The following is a 23,314-nucleotide window of genomic DNA, read 5'->3' as shown; positions in this document are numbered from 1 at the left end:
CACCATATAGGATTATTTTGGATTTCAATTCAATTGAATTATCTAAAACTAGAACCGGCCCAAAAGCAAATTCTGTATAGAAAAAAGGGAAAAAAAAACCTGATTCTCTCTCTCTATGTTGTCGAGAGTTGACATATTAGGACGTAATGGTTATTGGGGTCACCATGCGTACTCCATATAGCATTATATTGGATTTCGATTCAATTGAATTCCCTAAAACTGGAACCGGCCCGAAAGCAAAGTCTACATGGAAAAAGGAAAAAAAAAAACCTCTCTCTGCATTGTCGAGAGTTGACATATTAGAATGCACGTCGAAACCATGAGCGCCGGGTCGTCCCCGTTTTCACGTCCTTCTCAGGTGCCAACTCAGAGAGAGAGAGAGAGAGAGAGAGAGAGAGAGAGAGAGAGAGAGAGAGAGTCGATTCCCACGATGTCCATCTTCTCTCTCTTCGTCTCTGCGTCTTTAGATCCAGGGAAGGAATCATAGGCAGAAGGGCAGCCTTCATGGTAAAAGCGATGTCAGCAGAGAGAGGAAGTACGATAGACGACGAGGCAAGGGGCGTCGGAATGGGCAGATGCATGAAACGGGAGGCGATGATAATCACAGGGGAAGATGGGTACCTCCTCGAGGACGTCCCTCACCTCTCCCATTACATTCCCCATCTCCCCGTGAGCTCTTCCTCCCATTTCTCTTCCTCTTCTTTCTGCCAAACCGGAATTTTCTGCTCCCTCACCTGATGATTCTGAGTGAATCATACTCTTTTTCTCCGCTTTACCTTAATGGGCATACTGTGGAACGACTCTTAACCGACGTGTTTTCTTTTGTTCTTCTTCTGCGTTGGCCTTCAATTCGCTAGGCTTTCACCAATCCTTTGGAGTTCAATTCAGCTTATGCGGTTGTCAGGTAAGAAGCTAGACTGCGCAGCTTGAAACTGTTTCCAGAAAATTGCTAAAATTTCTTATAATTTCCTAGAGCTCATGCAAAACATCTTTGTTTCATTTACGTCGCATGATCGATTCCACGCTTTCGTTTAATTTTGCAGGAATTATTTCGTTCATCCCGAAGATTCCGTCATTCAAACGGTATGCAGGAGACGATAAAAAAAAATTGATACACGTGAGTGGTGATCAAGATGACGAATTAATATTTTTTGACAAAGAATGGCGTGGTTGGGTGTTGTAGATTGTTGTTGAAGAGAGCAAGCCAAGGGGCAAGCATTTTAGACGTGCTGGGCCTCGGGAAAAGGTATATGTGCAACACACAGCCATTCTACTCTTTGTTGGTCTTCAATATTCTCAAGTTTTCTTTCACCATGTTTGATTGATTCCCATGAGAAGGGCTGTGTTTGCTCGACTGGAACTGGATTCTGAGGATAACGTTGAAAAGATGAATGATAAAACGACGTTCGTAAGGCTCATATAACGCCTGCGGTGTGCTTTGTACACGTTGGAGTCATTAATGAAGGTTTTCTTTGAAGGCGTTTGACAAAAATCATGCTGATATTATTGAGAACAACGTTTTAAAAGTGAATGCGTAATGATATTAATTTCTTGTTTCAGAAACATAACGCCATCACTAATGTTATTTCTAAATTTAGTAGTCTAGTGCTAAATATAATCGCGTTATATATTTTTTGAAATAACTTAGTGTTTTATTGAGCATATCCTTTGAAAACATGGGTTCGAAGAACATAAGGTTCTGAGGCAATGAGTTACTTTGGATGATGCTTTAAAAATAATTTTCATGAGGGTGGATATAACTTTTTTAAATTTTTTAATTGGGTCCATTGATCAACGGGATGTAAAATGTTTGAATTCGGGGGCATATGCAGCCTCCAAGGAATTGGACTCAACTAAATTCAAAGTTAGATTTAGATCATATTTTTTAGAGTAAAATTTGGATCTAAGTAGCATAAGATTAGGCAATTACATATAATGACTGGATTCATATCGAATCTAGACTTGATGGAATTGGACTTAATTGAACTCAAATTTTTAGATTTAAATCATGCTTCTGAAATCAAATCGATCTAACCAGCATAATATTTGACATCTACATGTAATGAGGCCAGGCTTTTATAGATCCAAGTAAGATGTTGAACTTGAATCCAATTTGAGACAAGAACATGCATACGATAATCGAACCCAACTAGCATCGGTACTGGATCTCTTTACCATTTCAGATTAAATAAAATTTTCCCACGTAAATTTGCCATGTCTCTCAATTGGTTCGATCAATCAGCGCTCATTGAAACACCTGGTGCATGTACTTTGACGAGCTAATTAATCACGGGCACTACTTTTTCGTGCCGTCTTTCTCTCTTTTTTTTTTTTTGTGCATGAGAATGGCGTCAATAATAGTATATTTACTGACATGTGCGCCTTCTCCTTCCTTCAATCAAAATCTGGATATTAATCACATAGACTCTTTTCTAGTCTGTTAAATTGGGCCACAGCTATGCTTGCTTTGTCTTGCACAGAGTTGGTCATAATAATCATTAATTTATTGTTGTTGTATGGCATACAATGATATAACGACAGATGATATAGCCGAAGCTTCCTCTCGTTTTGTAGTAGATTGCTTTCGGTATTTTTTTTAGGACATAAAAAGTTAATATTTTGAAAGTTCAACTGGTCGCCTACCAACTCCCTGTCAAACCATTCTCGGATATAGTGACCGGTAACATTCTTGAAACATTATTTACGTGGATGGATATAGTGACGGATAACACTGTTCAAAAATATTTACGTGGATGAGGCAAATGCATGTGCAGGTGTATTTCGAGGGCGGGAAGGTGGGTGCGTGCATCGTCACATGCGGTAGCCTTTGCCCTGGCATCAACACTGTCATCAGGGAATTGGTGTGCGGCCTTCACCACATGTATGCGGTCGCCAAAGTCATCGGCATCCAGGTGAACGTCACTCCCCATGATTCAATTTCTGCGTCAATCGCCTTATATGCTATCTACACATTCTAGTTACTGGTGCCGATGGACGTCCTTCTCTAGGGATTTGACATTTTGTCAATTTTTAACGTATCGATGCAATTCGGTTCGATTTTTTAAATGTACTCTCAAATTGTTTGTAAGATTGAACGAGTGGAGATCCACCGTTAGTGATGCAGAAAGAACGTTACTGTTTGATGACGATTTGATTTATGATCAGCGTTTGAACGAAGTTCTGCTTTTAATTACTTAGGGAGGGTATAAGGGTTTCCAGTGCCCCGGCACCGCCATCACTCTGACTCCCCAGAAAGTGAATGACATTCATAAGTGTGGCGGATCCATCCTTGGGACAGGGCATGAGGCAGCCGACAACAAGGCCATAGTTGAGTGCATTCAGCAGCAGGGAATCAACCAGGTCAGTGAGAAACACTCCCTCCATTGGGAGTGCCTTCTTTGGCTTCTTCTCTTTCTTTGTTGTTTGGCGTGTTCGGCAATTAGGCGTCGTTATGCTAAGATCAGGTGTGGTTTGAGACTTTGAGTATTGAATTCCTCACCTTCTTCAGCGTTTAACATCACATGCCAATGATCCCCTAGTCGGGTGGATGGAGCAGTTTTAGTTTGTGTATTTCCTTCTCCTTTTTACTTCCTGCAACACTTTTTTTTTTTTTTGTAGTAGTGAACTACAAACTGCCTTTCTTTTTAATATTATTATGTTCTCCCATGCAGTTGTATGTAATTGGAGGACCTGGTGCAATGAGAGACGCCGCTTCTATTTATGAGGTAATTTCTTATAATTCTGAGGCTTATATATCTATGTGCTCTCCCTAGTGGTCATCGTTATCTGGTTCAGTGACAGAGTGCTGGAATTTTATTATGATCACTACGTATGGCTGAATGTCATTCTTAGAGCGCTTCATTCATGACAAATATTAAGAAATAGGCAATTTTTGTGATTGGCATTTTCTTGAAATTGGGGATATAGTACTTGAGTACTGCTTCAAATACAAGTTAGTTGCAATGCTAAAGCTAAGATGCAAACTAGCTTAAATGCTAATGCAAAGTCTCTAAACATAGTTTTGGGGTCATCCAATGAGGCAATGACCATGGGTCAGGAGATTGGGTCCCTAACCAGCCTTGCCTTTTTGTTGTATGAGTTCTAAGTGCTGAGTTTTCCGCTTTAACTTGTAATGTACATGCAGGAGATTGAAAAGCGAGGCCTTAACGTTTCAGTTGTTGGGATTCCGGGCACCATTGATAATGACATTGGGGTAAAATTTTTTTCTTAGTTTCTATTAGACTTTTATTTTTCAATAATTTCTAATACAAGAAAAAGAAGTCCAGAGTCAAGATATATATGATAATTGTATCCCTGTAAGGATATAACCCCGTGGCCTAGGACGCAATCTTTTGTTATATTTTTTCAGGTAATTGATAAGTCGTTTGGTTTCGACTCTGCAATCCAAGAGGCTCAGAAGGCCATTAGAGCAGCACATGTTGAGGCCGAAAGTGGGGAGAACGGTGTGGGCCTTGTGAAGCTGATGGGCCGCAACAGTGGTACCATTCTACTGCTCATTGCCTTAATTAATTCATTATGCAAATTCTTTCCCTTTTGATGCCTAACAATTTGTATACATTGAATGAGGGAGACATTGGCTTCCCTTTGAAGTCGATCTTAATGGAGGTTCTGCCAGAAAACAGCATATATTTATAGTCTGTCTGCCTCCTGACGATGCCTATGTGCAGAAACTGACTGTTCAATGTTATGCATTGATTTTGCAGGATTCATTGCCATGTATGCTACTCTGGCCAGCAGAGACGTGGTAACATGCTTTAAAATTCTATCCCTTATATGTGCTTCCACTTTTCCTAAATCAGGGACCCTGCTAGGCTTCTCCACGTACATAGTTCATAAAGCATAACAGTTTTCAGGAAATTTTGGAATATGAAGTACAAAAGATATATAAGCTACTATGATTAAAACGAAACCAAAATCTATTCTTATGAGTTGAATGTGAATATAAATGAAATGCTTTTAAGAAGAGACCAATTTTCAGATATAGTAGTGTTTCTCTTGGCATTATATTTATTCCTTGTAAAACCTCGTGGTAGAACCGCAAAATTCTGGAAAATATATGCCAGCAGAGTAACGCTCTAGTCTCCAGTTGTGTATGTACTTTAGTTTCAGCTATCTAGTAGTGCTGTTTGACACTTTTCAATCACTGATAGGACTGCTGCTTAATTCCCGAGTCTCCCTTCTACCTGGAAGGGAAGGGCGGTCTGTTTGAGTTTATGGAGCAGAGACTGAGGCAGGACGGCCACATGGTCATGGTGGTTGCTGAAGGTGCTGGGCAGGGACTTGTGCCTGCAAGCTTCTCTGATGTTGGTAGCTGGTTGAATGACAAGATCAAGGTGCGCAAAAAGATGATTAAGATCTGCAGAAATTGAAGCTAAAAATTCATGATTGTAGTTACCTTTTTTCTCGGTTGAGGGAGGGGATGGAGGAAGTATATAAAAGACACCGGAATATAAAAAATAGTGTGCAAGCTTTTTCAAAAGAATCACTGATCTTTCAGAGAAGGGCAGTTAAGCTGGCTTAAGGGTCATAACATGGGCATGCTCGTTCATGATTTTTGCCACTTGCAGGAACATTTTGCAAAGAAAAAGATTGTGCTAAACCTCAAATACATAGGTTCGTGATCTAAGAAAGTCACACTACATCTCAAGTTTGAACTATTTGAAAGATGAATAAATATGCAGTATACCACTCTTTGCAGATCCAACTTATATGATTGGTGCCATTCCGAGCAATGCCGCAGACAATGTGTACTGTACGCTCTTAGCTCACAGTGCCATCCATGGAGCCATGGCCGGATACACAGGCTTTGCAGTTGGGCCTGTTAATGGAAAGCATGCGCATATACCCATCCATGTAAGTCAATATCATAATTTTAATTTAATCGATCATTATCTTTATTAATTACAAACGTTTAGATTCTTAAGTAACGAATGATCAACCGCCCAGAAAAATTGTTTTTCTTATTTTTTTTGGTCAAGAGAATGTTCAAGTTTCTAACTTTAATGGAAGATCCAAATGGCAAAAATAATGCCCACCTGTTTCTCATTCATTGGGCGTAGCCCTGCAAGTTTTATACCAATAAATGGTATTGCATTCCATTTTCATATATTCACATGTCAATTTACGTATTTGTGAATTATATAAGCAGTATATGTGCCAGGATATTCCCTCTTGATACTTGCCAAGAAAACTATAAAAGGTGCAAAAATGTGATTTCCTTTCTATATTTCCTTTCTATAGTAGACAAACTAGATATGTCTGCTTGGTTTAGCTTGCCATTTGGACCTATAGTCATATCTCTGTTCTACCCGCTATCAAAGACTTGTACCCTTCAAACCAGCCCCCAAGGTCCAATGCTGCAGGCTGGTATCCCAGTGTACCATCAACTTTGGTATGGTGTTCTCACCCTATATGGCACAAAAGTATAGCAACTATAGGAATCAAACTGACGACACATTCTTTCTACACTCTTTGCTGGACCAGCTATACTATACCCCTCTCCTTGTTGGACCAGCTATACTATACCCCTTGAAGCTAATGCTATCGTATCTTTAATTTTTACATTTTTTTCCCTTCTCTCTCAAAAAACATGGCTTACCTACCAACCCCCAACCAAATTAACTGTTGATTACTGTTAAAAGCATCTTGAACATGATGATACAGAAGGGCTCCACTCCCTCTATCATCTGCTAGATCCGCCATGCACTAGTGGGACCCCACACTGTCTACTACCTACTACATTCGCCATAATGAGAAAGGGACCCTCCTGTCCTATCACATGCAAAGGGGGCCTACCTCTCTCTTTAGTTACCAGAAATTATGGAAAGTAGTGTGACATTGTTCTGCATTTAAGAACGTATACATCCATGAAATTGGAATGTGACCTTCCTGAATTCTTGAGCTCTAAATGGAGGCAAGATTTCGCCATCCTTTGAAACTGTGGATGTTTCGTAACAGTAAAGTGCAAGGTTTCAGCATCACTAACTTTTTGGCAAGAAGGATATCAAGAACATCACGTTGAGTTTAATTTGAAGCATTTCACAAAAAATTCTGCCATGTGATTGGCTCGATCAAGACCCAACCAACTGCTCAGAATTAGTTCAAGATGATATTTTCTCGTAGATTCATTGGGTCTTATAGGTATACCATACTGATGATATTGATTTGGCAGAGATTTTCTCAACCACCTTTTTGTCTGTTATAAATGACCATTTCACTTGTCATCACCCTCGTCATATTACATCTTGGATCAGGTTGAAATGATTTAACAAGTTCTTGAGCGCTCAGGTTATGTGTTTAATTACCACAAATTCAGTGTCAAAATAAACATTTAATTTTTTTCTCATTTAAGTAATAGAACTTGCTCTTATTGTTTTTTCTTTTTTTCCAACATGTATGTGGTTCTTAGTTTATTTTTTTCTTTTAGATTCTGCTTGTAATTTTCGTTTTGAATTTGACATTGGTGTCGACTATCAGCTCATTGAGGCTAACAGCCTAACATCTAGCGGTTAACTTGATTCCAGACTCTGACTGAGAAGCAACGTCAAGTTTGCCTGGCAGACCGGATGTGGGCAAGACTACTTTCCTCCACAAATCAGCCAAGCTTCCGTGTGTGAACTAAAGAATTTCGAACGACAATGGAGCCATAACTTAATCTTTCCTAAATTGTCCATTTTGTAGTACCAAAAAGGTAGTCACAAGAAATAATCAATTTCAGAGTGCATGGGAAAGAGTTTCTCAAAGGACTGAAGAATATCATAGTGGTAGCAATAAGGACTATATTATTAAGTTAGTTCGTGTTCTCTGTAATAATAGCAAATTTTTTTGTCAATGGCTTTGGGAACCATCTTGGTACTCATAGATTGGTTCTTCTTCTTCACATCTTCAAGTTCCAAAAACAACAGACATTTGCTTGGAGATGTAAACTAGAAGTTGAATTTGTATCTGAATTAGAGAAGTTCTGTTGCTTTGACATATTGGGATTCGATAATTGGATATAGTCACTGCCAGAGGTCTTTCAACCTGGTACATCCTTCTTAATCTAGAGAGCTTTGCTTTTGATATTGAATATATGCTACAGCCCCATATGTATTTCACATTTTGATTTGACCACATAAACATCATTTACATAAAAAGTGGGATCTTAACACTCTTTGTTGAAAGGTGTACCATACCCAACCATGTCTCCGATGCATTTTAAGACCCCGGAGGCAAAGGGAACAAAGGGAGACATTCGGGCTTCTTTTCTGGGTGATGGGTTGTTAATCTTCTGCTCGCCATAAGCATAATTTGCTTAAAACTTGATTTTGAACCTGAGGCTTATGATCTGGTCCAATCCATTTGACTCCAACTAAATTATTGGTCAGGGATTGCGCTTATCTTTTACATGGGGAGCGTTTAAGTTGAAAACCATACAAAGCATCGTAAGAAACCAATGGCGTTTCTTCAGAAAACAAGTTAACAATATCTGAACTGCGTAACCACCTTAAGAAGGAAGGAACTTTATGTTCATTCATAAAAAACTTGTTTTTTGAGTTTTTAAGGGCTTTGTATTGATCTTCATTTGGAAAGTTCTAAAGGTTCTTGCATCGCATATGCACCCAGCTTCAGTTTAGGGACAGCTTGCTGCACTATGACAGGTTTCACACCGACAGTACATGTCACACATCTTTCTTATCTACTATTTAGATGGCATGAACCAGAGCCTTTGTTGCTTAACCAGACACCACTTTCTAAGGGGTGAAAAATGCTCAGTCCACCTGCCTATGGGGTTAGATTAAGACCTAAGATTGAGTTGGTCAGGAGTTCAATTCTCAATATGCATCCTCTAGCATGAATTGCCTGGGAAATATTTTGCCAAGTTAGTTTTCCACTCAAAGAGACTAAAGGCAAACCTGGCCTTCCTTTGGACCTCAACTTCACAGAAAACAAGCCAAGTTCTCTCCCAAGAACCTGGTTGGTCGGGGCCTCCAGCGCATGCAGTTGAGTACAAGAAGAAGGCAACATAGCGTTCATGGAACATGTTCTTAAAGGATATGTTCCGAAAACACGACCTTCTTATAGGGGGAGTTTGATGTATCCAGCAAGAATTTTCATTCTTAATCAAAATTCCAAACCATCAAATGCGCAAGGAATATGGTGTAATTATGTTGTCATTCTTCATCCAATAATATTCAGACACCGGACATAAGTACACAATGTTCCTGACAACAAAAATATATGTAGTATTCTTGAATCATATGTTCTAGGAAGAAGTGTTTCAAAAGCATGATATCTTTCGATCAAACACCTTCGAACAGTCACCAATTGTTTCAAAAGAGATCTGGTGACCATAGTCAAAGAAAATGCGTTTTTGTTTTGAAAAAACATGAAAAAATGTGATAAATTGAATGGCCATTTAAAACTTAAAAAAACCATTTTTTTTGAAAAAAATGTTAAAAACGAAAAAAACACATTTTTAACAAGTTTTTTTTTTCATTTTTTTAATGCCAAACAGTATTTTTTTTTCATTTTTTATTTGTTACAAATCTATTTATCTTTTGATGTTTGTGCTATTAGTTAATCACTTATTTTATTTTTCTCTATTTTTAGTTTTTTAAAAATTTTAAAAATTTACCATATTTTTTCATTTCTATCATTTTTTTAAGCTCGCCATATTATACCAACTTCAAAACGTTATTTGAGGTTGTAGCCTTTTAGGTATATCAAGTAGAAAAAAGTAAACAAAATATATGCCTGCTAGAAGAAAATAACTCGAGACATTACACAAAAAATTGTTATTGCTAATCCTTTTTTCATGAGGTTGAAACCACCCTAATTGATATAATATAGATTCCGTGTAAGCAAAACTTGCTCAACTCATCTATGGAGTCAGATGATCATACAAAGATTTAGTCTACGAGTTTTATAAATTCATATTTGCCACATACATAATTTTTTTTTTATAGTTTTTTTTTTCTTTTGCTTGGAAGTCTTACCTTGTGAACATGTACGCTAAGAACCGAAGCGTGCATTTTATTCTTTTTAAAAGAAAATTTCCTGATGTTTGAATATAAATTCTTTGATGCTCGGATTTTCGAGAAACCTAGCCACTTCTCATGATCCAGGGGTCGAAGTGGTTTCTTGCAAAAGAATTTACCTACTAGTTTTTTAAATAACACTTCAAAAGCGTCAACATGGACATAACCACAAGATTCTGATAATTAACGTGCCTCAATAGAGAAGGCATAAATGCATAATGTAGAAGTCACGTCTTCAGTTCTAAATTTTAGCAAGTACTCTCCAAGAGTGTTGATCTTGAAACTGTTCTTCTCTCTCTCTCTCTCTCTCTCTATATATATATATATATATATATATATATATATAACGTTGTTGCTTTCGATCACCATCCACCAATTTGACGCCGTAAAACATCAACCTCTCATTAATGAGGCGATTTGCATGCTCCGAACCCAAGCGTGGGTTTTTATTTATCATTTTTGTTCAAAGCAAATGTGAATGGCCCAAAACAATATTTATTAAATACTCAGTAGTTCCTATGTCGCTATTCCAGGTGAGCACGAGGAGTGTTTCATCACATCACACATCTCAGTTGAAACTTGAAGTCTCGGCCCACTCTCCACCCATCCCCCCAGCGGACCAGAGCTTCTTTATGTTTATGTGTCGCACCATGGCACCCCACCATGTTCTCAACCATTTCTTGCATTATAGAAAGTTGATGTAAAGCTTGAAACGAAAACTCGCTGCCTATCAACTTCCGCTAGTTTCATTTTTGACATTAGATATACTGACTTTCAATATATATTATATATATATATATATATTTGTTCTAGAGAGAGAAAGAGAGAGAGAGAAGCATTAAAAGTAAAAAAGAAAAGAGGAGGAGTTACGTTACATACGATCTTGAGGAGATGAATTCCACACCACAGACTGGACATGTGAAGTTCCTTTCATGAAACAGCTAACCCTAAAACATTTGGACCCACAAAGAAAAACATCCACCCTCCTCGGTTTCCTCTTTCTTGTTATTGATAACGAGACCAGGTGCATTATCAGCCACATATCACTCACTTTTAGCGTCACACCAAGAAGGCGTGGAACGCTCATAGAATTTGCACCACTGCACGCCCCGCCCGATACCTAAAAGGGAAGAAATATGCTGTTGTTCTTTTATTAGTACCGCATTTGATGCGCACAATATGTTTTGCGCTTTCGTTTAGATTTGAATCGAAAACTTAATGACAAAGGAAGGAAGATTGAAAGAAAGAAAAAAGGCGCAGTTTCTTTGATTCTGCAGACCCCAAATAAGGCCGCAGTGACGTACGCACACCATGCTTCTCTCGTGTGCAAGTTGTAACGATTTAGACAAAGAGCGACAAACTGTCGTCACCATGTTAGGTTTGCATTGCAAAATTGTAAAAGAAGCTAGGTTCTGATTTTGAATCTGTGATTTTTTATGTTGGTGAATTATTTCTTTGTTTTTGTTTGATGTACTTTTCCTATCGTGTATGACTCCCAATCAATGGAGGCCAGTCGGCAACTTCCACGTCTTTCTTTTTTTTAAACTTTGTTTTGTAGGGCCCCAACGTAAAAAAGGGCAGATATGTTGTCGCATGATGAAGGACTGACGGAGAAATAAGTAGGTAATTGTCACTAAGTGGAAAATTGGTCGAGTTTGATATAATGAACATTTTGTCCCTAGAAAACAAGTTTTAGGAATACCAGTATTTCGGGATCATTAGTTCCAAATGGCGAATGGAATCCAATACACAAATCCGTTAATAAGAGAGTGGAAAAAGTTTTTATTGTGTCTCTTAAGTTATAGAGGAATTCTTGAACCCATGACTTAAGAGCGATAAGTTTTTCATTACCCAGAATAAAATAAGTACTTAGAATAGCGAAAGGATGAGAAGGAGAAGTATCCCACAACCCGACACAGTGAGAGTTCAAGCTTCCTCCCCTTCTCTTCATCTTGTTCTTAAGGTTCAGGGTTGCGTTAGTGTTTGGCCAGAGCAAGTGCCCCAAACTTTTTTAGGGTCTGTTTGTTTAACTGTGGATCAATGATCTAAGATCACTAAGACCTTAGATCTGCAGATTCAAAGTCAGACCCCCTCCCATCTGACTTTAAATGCGCAATTTTTTTACATATAACATTGATTTAAGATCCTCATTACTGAGATCCTTCGTTTATTTAAACTGAGGATCTTCTAAAATGCAGCTTTGGATCTTAAATCCGAGACTATCAAACACAACACTAGGCAAAGAATATCATGGTTTTGTTGTCAAAACATGATATGACTATGAATTTTTTTTGTAGATTTACCAATCTTTTGTTGAGCGTGCATTTTATAAGTATGTGTCCTACGAACACATTCTTTTTTAATCAAATGCCTTTAAGACCACGGTGTTCTTCTTATCAGAAGTCCTTGAAGAGTATCAAGTACTTGAAATTATGGAACTAGTCATTAGTTTGCCATGGTGCTTCGGAAGATTTTCCATGACAAAGAAGATTATCAAAAACTGTGACCTACAGACAACCACCTCGAACAACGTATTTAACAATTTCTACTAGTTGGCATTCTTTTTCTAAACATGCAAATCAAGATTAATTAACTTTCTCAATGATCTATCGGCTAGCGTAACATGGACCACGAGGAAATGAGCTAAAATATTCGCGTGTGGTTTTCAATACGTAATTAGTCTTCTTGTGACCTCAACCATGACATGCACCTCATGCGGATTACTTTATGCGTGTCAAATAAATATTGCCAATAGTTAAGTCTAATCGAACATCATGCCTGCCGTATTCATGTGCCTGCCTGGCCAAATGTGCACTCTATTTTGTCTTCGTATCATAATGTTCATTTGCTTTTGCAATATATATATATATATATATATATATATATATATATATATATATATATATATATATATATATATATATATATATATATATATATATATATATATAATAATGTTCAACAAGCAACAATCTTAATCCTTGATTTTTTTTTTTAAATCGGTAGTTGAGATAAAAATAAAGTGAAAAGCATGTAGACTAATAGTAGATGATGAAATGCACTGTCATTTTTTTTCTCCTTGTTTTTCTCTCAACTGATGTAAAAAAGATAAGAAACTGAGATTGTTTCAATTGGGAGATCTTAACTTTGGTTTAGGCATGTTGATGAAGCCTTAATCTCTTCTGTTTTCATACAAATTTATTAGTTAATGTACATTATAAGGTTAGAATTGCCTGCTTTTCAAGTAAGTATAATGGTAGTTTCAACCTAAGATTGGAAGACCGGGGAATCTTTAATGCAACCTAAAATCTCAGATAAATTAAGAACCTTGGTTTTCGAGTGATTATGGTTTCAAGTTACCTAGGGAACATTTGTACCAAAGAGTAAAGAACAAATAGAACGGATATATCCAATTGTTCATTTGATTCTGGATATGTTTGATTGGATCTAATAAAAATATCAATGTCCGACCACTGATTTAATTCTTATGTTCACTGCGGCATCCAAGTAGGATGCAACGAATTATGATTAGACCAAGTTACAAATAAACGTCATATCTTATGCCATTCATGTCTACAATTTGTTTTCAAAATCAAAGTCAAAATCTCAATTTCCAGTCCAAATCCGAATAAGAAACCAACCATACAAATTCATTAAATCATAGTCATTGGAGGAATCCTCATGGCGTGGATCCCACACCTTGATTCACAAAATAAATTAATTAATCAGGCCCTTTCAACTGCTAGACCAGAAATTTAGCTTTTCTTTTGGTATTCCTAAGTCCGCTTTTCTTTCCTATCTCTAATAGAAAAATCGAAGACCATGTGAATTTACCACCAAACTTCCGGATATATATATATATATATATATATATATATATAGAGAGAGAGAGAGAGAGAGAGATCATGCAGTTCTCTAAAAAATAGGATTGTTAGAGTTCATGAACTTGGTCAAAAGTCAAGTATTTCGTGTTTTAGGTGAAACTATGATGATCTAGATCATAGAAAGCTGAGCAATCAACAAGAAAGTGCTGATTCGGTGAAGGGATCAGCTGTTGGGACTTCCTATCAAAGGAGCGCAGTCCAAGTGGTTTCCCCAAGACTCTTCCAATGGCTAGCAGATTTTTCTGATTTTCTTAATAGAGAGGCCATTCTATAACAGGCAATGTCAAAACACTGTCTCAAGTTTATTGTTAATGTTAGGGACCGACTATGTCTAGTACGGCCAAGCTTATGTAAGCAAGTTGAACTTATTCTTGTTGTAGAGACTTTTCAAGAAAAATACATTACAAGTTTTTTTTATTCATACTCAGTGTTCTTCGTACACTCTTTGTTTTCCAAATGATCTCTGTGCCCCTTTCGATAGTTTAAGGCTACGACATAAGGTGTTTGTTGTGCCGCACAGACTGAAGTTATCAGCCTATGACAACTGGTATCATTTGATGGCTCTGATACCACTTTGTCATGAGCTGACTTTTTAAGCTTTATTTGGCCCGCGCGGCACCGAGGGTTTTCCAAGCCTTGAGTCTAAACTCAATCTTTATGTAGTGGAAGCTTTCATCAATCTTTTGAAATTATGAACTAAACGAGAAGTGTTCGGCATACCATCACTTAGGATTATCCCACAAGAAAACTCTCGGCACTGCGCTGGCCAAATAAAGCTTGAAAAGTCAGCCCGTGACAATTAATGCCCATGTTTTTTTTTTCAAATAACATATTATACATGGACCTTGTAATGGTCAGCATTCTAAAATAGAAAAAACATGATAACCGTGTTTGGAAATTATAGTCAAAAGTATCTACTAAACTGAAATTTTCCTAAATCATAAACAATGATGAATCTCCTGCCCCATAACCTATCAAACATTCCAATTAATAAAAGAGATCTCTGATGGAACAGGTGATGCAAAGGAGGCTAAATCACATCAGATTTAAGTTAAGCCATCAAACTCTTCATCCGTGGAGTGTTGTTCAACTTGCGGTTTCGCTTTTACATTAATTAGTTTTATACAGTCTTTGACTGTTCATCAAAAGAAAAAACTAAATGGCTCAACTTTTTAACAAAATTCTTTCTTGACATCAGCCCAAAATTTGTCAAAACCATGTTTCTTTCTTTTTCTTTTTCTTCTTTCTTCTTGACGGGGTCAGAAAGGTGGCAAGAAGCACACAATATTCCAAAGTTGGCTCAATAAATGTCAACGGCAGTTTGCTCACCGAACTTTTTTTTTTTTTTTTTTCAACTCCCCCTTCATTTTATGGCAGTTTGCAGGTTTCTGGTCTCCGAATATTCAAAGTCTATGTAGTGTATATTCTGTAATATTTTATTCATGTATCTAATAATAAAAGGTGCGACAGAAAATATATATTGTTATTAAATAATGTAATAAAAATAATGTATATTGGCAAATATTTAATGAGTTTTTGGCAGGTCAAACGATTTTAAAAAATGAAGTCGAAGATATTAATTAATTCACTTAGTTTTAATATGGAGATGGGTGCATCCCACGCGAAGCAGGAAGGAAACCAGGTTTATGTGGTAATCAAAACTAAACGCTCGAATTATGGTTCAGTTTTGGATTTTGGATTGGAATCCAGTTGCGACGTTGATCTCTGGATCTGGTCCGCTCAAAAAGGGCTAAGCCAAACAGCATAAATAGGTCGGATCTGATATGAGGTGGCATCCCTCAAGAAAGTGCTGTAAAGCTCCATCGGTCGGCTGACTACATGGAGTCATTTAATAAAAAGTTGAGTCGAGCTTGCAATAGTAGTTTTTGGGGGGTTTGTTCTAACAATTTGGTTAATGGTCAGTTTTTGGTAGGTAGACGGTCAGTTTTTGTTTTGAAATTTTTAAAAAAAAATTAAATGATAGATAGTCAGTTTTTGAAATTTTAAAAAAAATTTAAATAAATTTTTCAAAATTTGGAAAAAATTTTCTAGGACCACTGGCACTTAAAAAATAACCTATATATTAAAATAACAATAAATTGAATTTATAAATGATAGAATGAAGTTTCTCAATATAAGTCATTTTTTAAGTATAAAATTTTAAAGTTAGAAAAATGTGGCAGGACAGGCACCCGCCCTTTTCCCTTTTCAGTTTTTTCCCGATTCTTTTCAACGGTTCTGCTTGCCTTCACGTGCGGCTTGTGAAATTACATAAAGAGCCTCTACATTCTGAATAAAGACGCTCGCTTAGATGGTTAAGGAATGCCCTTAGTAACAATTATCGACCTGCTTTGAAGAAAGCATTTTGGAAATTAATCTAAATGACTAAAGTACCCCCATCCGTTGGAAACTTTTCCCAGGACCCCAAAAGCTTCCAGGACCAGGAGGGACTGGTAGTTGTCTCGCGTCAGGGATCCGGAATCCTTGAGCGGAGATATTGGGGGCGCGGGGGGCGTCATTTGGAAATGATTGAGGGTATTTAGGTCTTTCATGCAGCCGACGACCATGGGAACCCTCCGAGGAGCTTCCCGGTCATCCGAAAATGGCCTTCCACTTTCCGTAAAATTTCAGGAATGCCATCCAGGTTTTACACCCCGGGTTTGCCGAATTCCAACAAACGCGGAAATCTCGGATCGGTTCATTCTAGTTAACGACCCGAAACTTGTCCACTTCAGCCTTGGATCTTTGTTTTTTTTTTCTGTTCAAATATTCGAAAATATAGACTTAGATTAGGTTTTAAGCTCTCTTGAATGGGTCGAAGTTATCTGATGACTGACTAAATCTGGTTCCATTTAGTTCATCCAGTCTAAGCTTTCAACGAGTGCGTGTTTGATGGGGAATCAAATCACAGTTCCAATCTTAACTGACATATTTTCAAAGCCATGACTAAGAAAATGACTTCCACAAAAAACTGAACAACCGAGAAAACAAGTCCATCTTGCAATCATCCTAAGGATGCAGGGTCTGTTCATGAGGGAAACGTTTGTTTTCCAAAGGAATCGTTTTCCTTGATGATGCAAACAGTGACGGCGTTTCATTGCCTTCTTATTTTCAACGTCCTTTCCCAACCATCGATTTGGCTCATGCAGGCCCATATTGCCCTCCGTAGGAAAGGAACGTTTCGGAGTTTTTACGGCTCGTTTTGACTTGCCACCACCGATACGATACATATTGACCGATACGTGCACTCAAGTTTTGTAGTTGATAGAGGAGAGGTAGATTCCTTGTAATATTCTTTTCTCCTTTTTGCTTTGTCGTATCTACGGATCTTAGCGGGTTGGATCTGGATTGGATTGGACTCAAGTGGATCATATTTGTTGGACCCGAAAGCCGCCCAGGTCAGAACTCAGAAGAAGGTTACGGAACCGCATGAGATCCAGAACGTAGTCCTACGCGGTCGGACCTTACTTGGATTTGATCGAACTAAATTCGAGTTCGGATCTCGGCCTCAGATCCGTTTGCCGGGAATTTATCTTCCGTAGAATTCGGACGCCCAATGGCATGACTGGAAGCTACGGCCAAAAGTGGACTATTTGATGGCGCCCCATTTTTACGAATATTTTAATGTGCCGCAAGCACACGAAATGACGAAATGGGGGAGCCCCACCTCCCTCTCCTTTTCTCTCCCTCTCTCTCCGCAGTTCTTCTCTGAGGGAGAGATTGTCTTCTCCGCCTCTCCGATGGCGACAGCTCCTACCCTGTCTCCAGAACTCCCTCCCTTCTCTCCTCTCTCTCCGGTCGAGGAGTAATTGGGGGCGGTTTCTATGGGCTCCTGGTATTGTTGGCGGTGGTCAACCAGTGGTGGCCTGAGATCCCGTCGTGATCATCACGACGATGACTGACGATGGCTACCAGCCCTCTCTCTTGCATATAAACGCCAACCCTCTTCCCTCTTCGTGTCCGGTCATCGCCTAAACTCGTGCTGAGTGGACGCCGTCGGCCCCTCCTCCTCTTCCTCTCACACTCCTCTGCTCAGAGTGAGAGGGCTCTGCAGGACAAGCTCGGGGGATCCGAATCGAAGCTTTTACGAGTTAGGAAAGGAGTGGCAGGCGGTCGTTGGAAGTCTGAATGGATCGTTACAAGCCGAAGGTCGTCACCGGAGAGAACGGCTACGTCCTCGAGGACGTCCCTCACTTGTCCGATTACATCCGCGAAGTTGATCTCCCTGTGAGTTCTTTCTACTTCTTGTTCCCCGTCTTTCTTCTTTGATCTTCATATCCCCGTGATTCCCTGACCGGCTCGTGTCGCCTCCGCCTGTACTTCTTTCTTCTGTGTTTTCCAGTTGTTTCATGTCTTAGATTATCTTCCACTCAATGCTCTGGCTTCTGGTCCTTTCAGTTGTTCCGTGCTCTGGCTTCTGGACCTCTGGTCCTTTCAGTTGTTCCGTGCTCTGGCTTCGGCTCCTTGTTGTTCTTTGTCCGTTTCATTATGATCCGTACTATTTCTTTTCGAACTGTCCTTTTGTGTTAAAAAAGTTCGCGTTTCGCGTTGATTTATCTCAAGTTGTTAAAATTTCGTGTCCTTCCCTGATTCCCTGCTTCAAGTCTGTGTTTTGTTGAGGTTCCATTTGTCCTGTTTCTGCTTGGCTCAGGGAGTTCTCTTCTTTCCGTTTTCCTTACCTATATCTTTGCTTTAATGCTCCCCGTCTCTCTTTCTATCTCCCCACTCTTTCGAGTGGCTGCGCTGTCCTTTCTCCTGAACGAACTCTACTTCCATCTCTGGATCTCACTGTTCATTTTTTTGGCGTCTCTGTGACCTTCTTTGTCCGTTTTTTACCTTTCTGGTTTCTAATATTCCCCCGTTTTACTTTGAAATTTGTCTAGCTGCTTCTGTAAGTTCTTGTCCTTTTCCATTATATTTCTTAATGACTTCTGAAAGTTCCCTAAACCTGTGTTCAAGGAGTCCCTTTTGCCGTCGATTGTTCTTTTACCTTTAAACATCTTCAATTTCTAAATTTCCCCATGTTACAATACGAAGATAAGGTTGACAGTCTTCCTGTTGAGCTCCTTCTTGTTTGTTCCTCTTTCTTCTTTTCACGAGGGAAAGAATCTGTACCACTCAGTGTTTTAATTTTCCCACCTTCTTTCTCGATTGATGTATGTAGTCATAACTGATGGATTCGTTGCTATGGATGCTCTCTGCAGACTTATACGAACCCTTTGCAGTTCAATCCGGCATATGCGGCTGTAAAGTAAGAATCCTCTCAAGAGTTTCTAAAATTTTCATTGGCCCACAATTCTGTTCTGCAACTTGATCCCCTTGAAGTCCCAAACTTTCTAAATCATTTATGCTTGTATAAATTCACAAGTACCTCTGCTCTATTGTTCTTGCAGGCAGTATTTTGTTAACTCTGATGATACCGTCACCCAAAAGGTACTCCAAAGATGGTCCCAATTTTGGCGTTTATGGATGTGTTTTACATATTGGTATGATCAAAATCGTCAAAATACTGAGAGATTGATGTGTTATTGAGTGTAGATTGTAATTCATGAAAGTAGCCCAAGGGGAACTCATTTTCGACGAGCAGGGCCCCGGGAGAAGGTATGGTCCCCTTCTTTGTTTCTTCCTTGTAGTGGGCTGGTACACTCTAATCCAGCAAATGCAGTAGACAGGGGACTTCTCGATCACAAACAATTCCAGACGCCTCACTCTGCTGAAAGAAGAAAATAATCGAGGAACCGTGCCTGACTGCAGTTCTTTCGTTTGCAGATGAATTTGCAGATAGGTTCTTACACGGCTGTTTTGTTTGTTTCAGGTCTACTTCCACCCAGATGAGGTCAGTGCCTGTATTGTGACATGTGGTGGCCTCTGCCCAGGCCTTAACACGGTCGTCAGGGAATTGGTGTGCGGCCTCTACCACATGTATGGCGTCACTAGAGTGTTCGGAATCGAGGTAAATTTGATGCAAATTTCTGGTCCTGAAGTCCTGTTAATCTTTCTACTTGAAGTTGGTCTGTGGGTTGTCTTCATGGCCGTTCATATCCTCACAGTATGTGTTGCTTCAATCTATAGGGAGGCTACAAGGGCTTCTACAGCCGCAACACCATAACGTTGACGCCCAAAGTGGTTAACGACATTCATAAGCGCGGTGGCACCATACTCGGCACGTCGCGAGGTGGGCAGATTACCAAGAGGATAGTTGATAGCATTCAGGACAGAGGAATTAACCAGGTTAGTGAAACAACTGAACCGGTTCTTTTAATCTTTAATTAAATTTCAGGTCCTAACAATTGCCATTGCTTTATTGCTTCAGAGCTCTTTTTTTTCCGTTCTTCCTGATCATCATTTTATTTCAGGTGTATATAATTGGAGGGGATGGTACCCAAAAAGGTGCTCTTGATATTTATGAGGTAATCGAGTGATGCATATTGTATGAGAATCTTAATATTTTTTGATTGACATACATATTCAAATGCTTCGATATCTTATTCCGCAGGAGATCAAGAGTCGTGGACTGAAGATTTCTGTTGTTGGTATTCCAAAAACTATCGATAATGACATTGCGGTAATTTTCTCCTTTGAGTTATGAGTCATCAATGTCAATCTTTCCGTTCTGCATGATTTACATGATACAGGGGGATGCTGCTTCTAACACCTCATCTTCTCTCTCTTTCTTTTCAGATTATCGACAAATCTTTTGGGTTTGACACTGCGGTGGAAGAGGCCCAAAGAGCCATTAACGCAGCACATGTAGAAGCTGAAAGTGGTGAAAACGGTGTCGGATTTGTGAAGCTGATGGGTCGCCAAAGCGGTATACTTAATGTTATTGATTTCATATCGTCAGCATTTAAGTCCTTAAAAATGACGATAGGTCCATTGGCATATATAGAAATCACTCTAGAGTAGTATACCCACATGAATCTTATCTCCAATTTCCAGGCAGATCAAAGAGTTTTCACCAAGTATTCCGACTATATTGCTGGTGTCTGTTCTGAATTTATCATAATCTTGATGCTGCAGGTTTTATTTCCATGTACGCCACACTGGCCAGCAGAGATGTGGTATGTCTGAGGGTTCCCAATACGTTCTTTCGACGCTCCAGTTTGTGGCATTTGCTTTTAGTTCTTCAATTAGGAAACATTGGCTTTGAGTGTGTCTTTTTGATAGTTGGTTCAGTTTTTACAAGCTCGCTCCCTTTTGTTCTCCAGGACTGTTGCCTAATCCCTGAGTGCCCCTTCTACTTGGAGGGTAAGGGTGGCCTGTTTGATTACATGGAGCACCGTCTCAAAGAGCAGGGCCACATGGTTATTGTCGTGGCCGAAGGGGCAGGGCAGAAGCTTTTGCGTGAAAGCACGCTGTCCACGGAGCAAAAAGATGCATCTGGAAATGCTCAACTTCTTGATGTTGGCTTGTGGTTGTCTCAGAAGATCAAGGTATGTTCCAGTTTTGACATCATCCGATTCTGCAGAATTGCACTCCTAAATTCTCTTTCTTTCTTTCTGGATAAAATCCAAAAGGTCATGGTTTAATTAAACAGACGGTTGGTTTCTGCGCCACGGCGGTAAAGGTGCATTTGTGTCATTCAAAATGGCACACAAAATTCCATTCAACGGAGGGAGTGATTCATATAATTTAGAAATAAAATTAAATCCTCGTCTAACTTCTCCTTGATTTTAGGAGAAATCCTTATCATTCATTATAATTAAAGTCTATATATATGAAATGTTATAGCACTATCGACTCAAAGTCGATGGTGGCCTTCCATGGTGGAAAACCATATTAAATCTTCCTTTTCAAATATGTGCTTTTTTATGACTCGAGAAATATTATGTGCTTTGTTATGACGGTTAATAGACATCTGAATTTATTACAAATTTTGTGCAGGAACATTTTAGCAGGAAGAAGATTGTACTGAACCTCAAGTACATAGGTGTGTGAAATTTCTGCTCTTCCCGCAAACTAAGGTTGAGATATGTAAAACTGTCCTCATTAACTGCATTTCTTTGCTTTCTACTCAGACCCCACGTACATGATTCGTGCCATCCCCAGCAATGCGTCAGACAACGTCTACTGCACCCTCCTTGCTCACAGTGCTCTTCATGGTGCCATGGCCGGATACACAGGCTTCACCGTCGGGCCTGTAAATGGCAGACACGCATATATACCTATTCCAGTAAGTGATAGAGTTATGATAGTTAACAAATACTAAATTTGATAATAGCTCACTTGCATCAATGGTATTGCTTTTAGTCTGTTACTTCCAGCATTCAATATAGTTCGATTATCGATGACAACTTTTGTCAATTATGTTCTATCTCCATAATTATGGGATGCCCAAGGCCCACACATGATACGATCTGTTTATTAGTTGTCCCATCTTGTAACAACTACTTTTTGAGTTATGTCATTCTCACTAACTCAATGGTATTATTGACTAATTGATGGAAGAGATGTTGATATATTCTGTTATATAGCACAACAACTATTTAGCCCAGTTAGGATAGAATCATGGAAGATGATAATACTTCTGACTTATGCTCATTGATAAGATCAGAAGCAACCAACCACATGATTAATCTTCATGATGTCCTGGTTTTGGAGCAATTTCAATCTAAAGAGCTCACTATGATGAGCATCGTGTAAGTACTTTCACCACAAATGCCTGATGTTCCGAGAAGCTAACATCTGGACTCGGTTCCTATTGCAGCGTGTGATCGAGACACGAAATCAAGTTTGTATAACCGACCGAATGTGGGCGAGGCTGCTCTCCTCCACAAACCAACCGAGCTTCTTCTGTAAGAACTGCGACATTAAGGCGGAGAGCAAAGAAGAATCCTGCGGCGTGTGCGAGAATGGCGACCACAAGGCCCATGCTAAACCAGAATCTTGTGCACCGAAGCCGCCAGTTGGGCCGAAGAGCAGCAAGCCCGTGACCGCAAACGGCACGTCATCTGCTCAAGCAACGAAATGAATCAAGAAGAAATTGCAGAGTTTTGTGCTTAGCTCGCTCTTGTTTTTTCAGAGAGATGGCAGCTGAGAGAATATACAGCGAGTATTCTGTTGTCTTACATGTTCTTCTGCGGGTATATCTTTCTCGTTTTGTAAAACGGCCATGCGCTCCCCTGGTGATCTCAGGGTTGCCTGTAGCAGTGCGGTGGCAAATAATACTTTCTACAACAAAATATTAGATGTAGGGGAAATCCTTCCAGGTTTCTCGTTATTTTGTGGTCTCAGTTTTGTCGTCGTGATAATTGTCTATTATAATAATAAGAGAGAAGAATAAATGAAGTTGCCTCCTTAAAAAACTGAATCATTTTCTCCCATACTAAAGAGTTTGAATCTTGCATGTCGTACAGAAAACTTTTTACGAGAAATTTTGTTTGACAGCTT

At 39.1% G+C, this 23,314-nt stretch overlaps 2 protein-coding genes across 2 annotated transcripts; both read left to right on the top strand.

The window, feature by feature from the left end:
• The first annotated feature begins 2,774 nt into the window (after positions 1 to 2,774).
• LOC116256205 (ATP-dependent 6-phosphofructokinase 3-like) lies at positions 2,775 to 7,791 on the top strand. The gene is made up of 10 exons (XM_031632489.2): positions 2,775 to 2,912; positions 3,199 to 3,360; positions 3,672 to 3,725; positions 4,145 to 4,213; positions 4,370 to 4,499; positions 4,725 to 4,765; positions 5,172 to 5,354; positions 5,589 to 5,634; positions 5,720 to 5,874; positions 7,545 to 7,791. Exons 1-10 carry the CDS (start codon positions 2,880 to 2,882, stop codon positions 7,635 to 7,637), a joined length of 966 nt encoding a protein of 321 aa, XP_031488349.1. The 5' UTR covers positions 2,775 to 2,879; the 3' UTR covers positions 7,638 to 7,791.
• Positions 7,792 to 17,576: 9,785 nt separating this feature from the next.
• LOC116256132 (ATP-dependent 6-phosphofructokinase 6-like) lies at positions 17,577 to 23,154 on the top strand. The gene is made up of 14 exons (XM_031632359.2): positions 17,577 to 18,151; positions 19,129 to 19,175; positions 19,318 to 19,357; positions 19,463 to 19,525; positions 19,740 to 19,877; positions 19,997 to 20,155; positions 20,281 to 20,334; positions 20,421 to 20,489; positions 20,606 to 20,735; positions 20,945 to 20,985; positions 21,133 to 21,357; positions 21,809 to 21,854; positions 21,943 to 22,097; positions 22,632 to 23,154. The coding sequence occupies exons 1-14, from the start codon at positions 18,053 to 18,055 to the stop codon at positions 22,893 to 22,895; spliced, it is 1,530 nt and encodes a 509-aa protein (XP_031488219.1). The 5' UTR covers positions 17,577 to 18,052; the 3' UTR covers positions 22,896 to 23,154.
• Positions 23,155 to 23,314: the final 160 nt, after the last annotated feature.

Source organism: Nymphaea colorata, chromosome 6 (genome assembly GCF_008831285.2).
Source record: "Nymphaea colorata isolate Beijing-Zhang1983 chromosome 6, ASM883128v2, whole genome shotgun sequence".
Lineage (NCBI taxonomy): Eukaryota > Viridiplantae > Streptophyta > Magnoliopsida > Nymphaeales > Nymphaeaceae > Nymphaea > Nymphaea colorata.
The sequence above is the reverse complement of the archived record's forward strand: the minus strand, read 5'-3'. Positions and strand labels throughout refer to the sequence as shown.

Excerpts from the sequence above, each read along its gene's own strand:
- LOC116256205 (XM_031632489.2), top strand. The coding sequence starts at position 2,880 with ATGTATGCGGTCGCCAAAGTCATCGGCATCCAG. Across the intron at positions 5,355-5,588 it reads GGTTGAATGACAAGATCAAG|GAACATTTTGCAAAGAAAAA; the intron begins GTGCGCAAAAAG and ends TGCCACTTGCAG. Across the intron at positions 5,875-7,544 it reads ATGCGCATATACCCATCCAT|ACTCTGACTGAGAAGCAACG; the intron begins GTAAGTCAATAT and ends ACTTGATTCCAG.
- LOC116256132 (XM_031632359.2), top strand. The coding sequence starts at position 18,053 with ATGGATCGTTACAAGCCGAAGGTCGTCACCGGAGAGAACGGCTACGTC. Across the intron at positions 19,526-19,739 it reads GAGCAGGGCCCCGGGAGAAG|GTCTACTTCCACCCAGATGA; the intron begins GTATGGTCCCCT and ends TGTTTGTTTCAG. Across the intron at positions 22,098-22,631 it reads ACGCATATATACCTATTCCA|CGTGTGATCGAGACACGAAA; the intron begins GTAAGTGATAGA and ends TTCCTATTGCAG.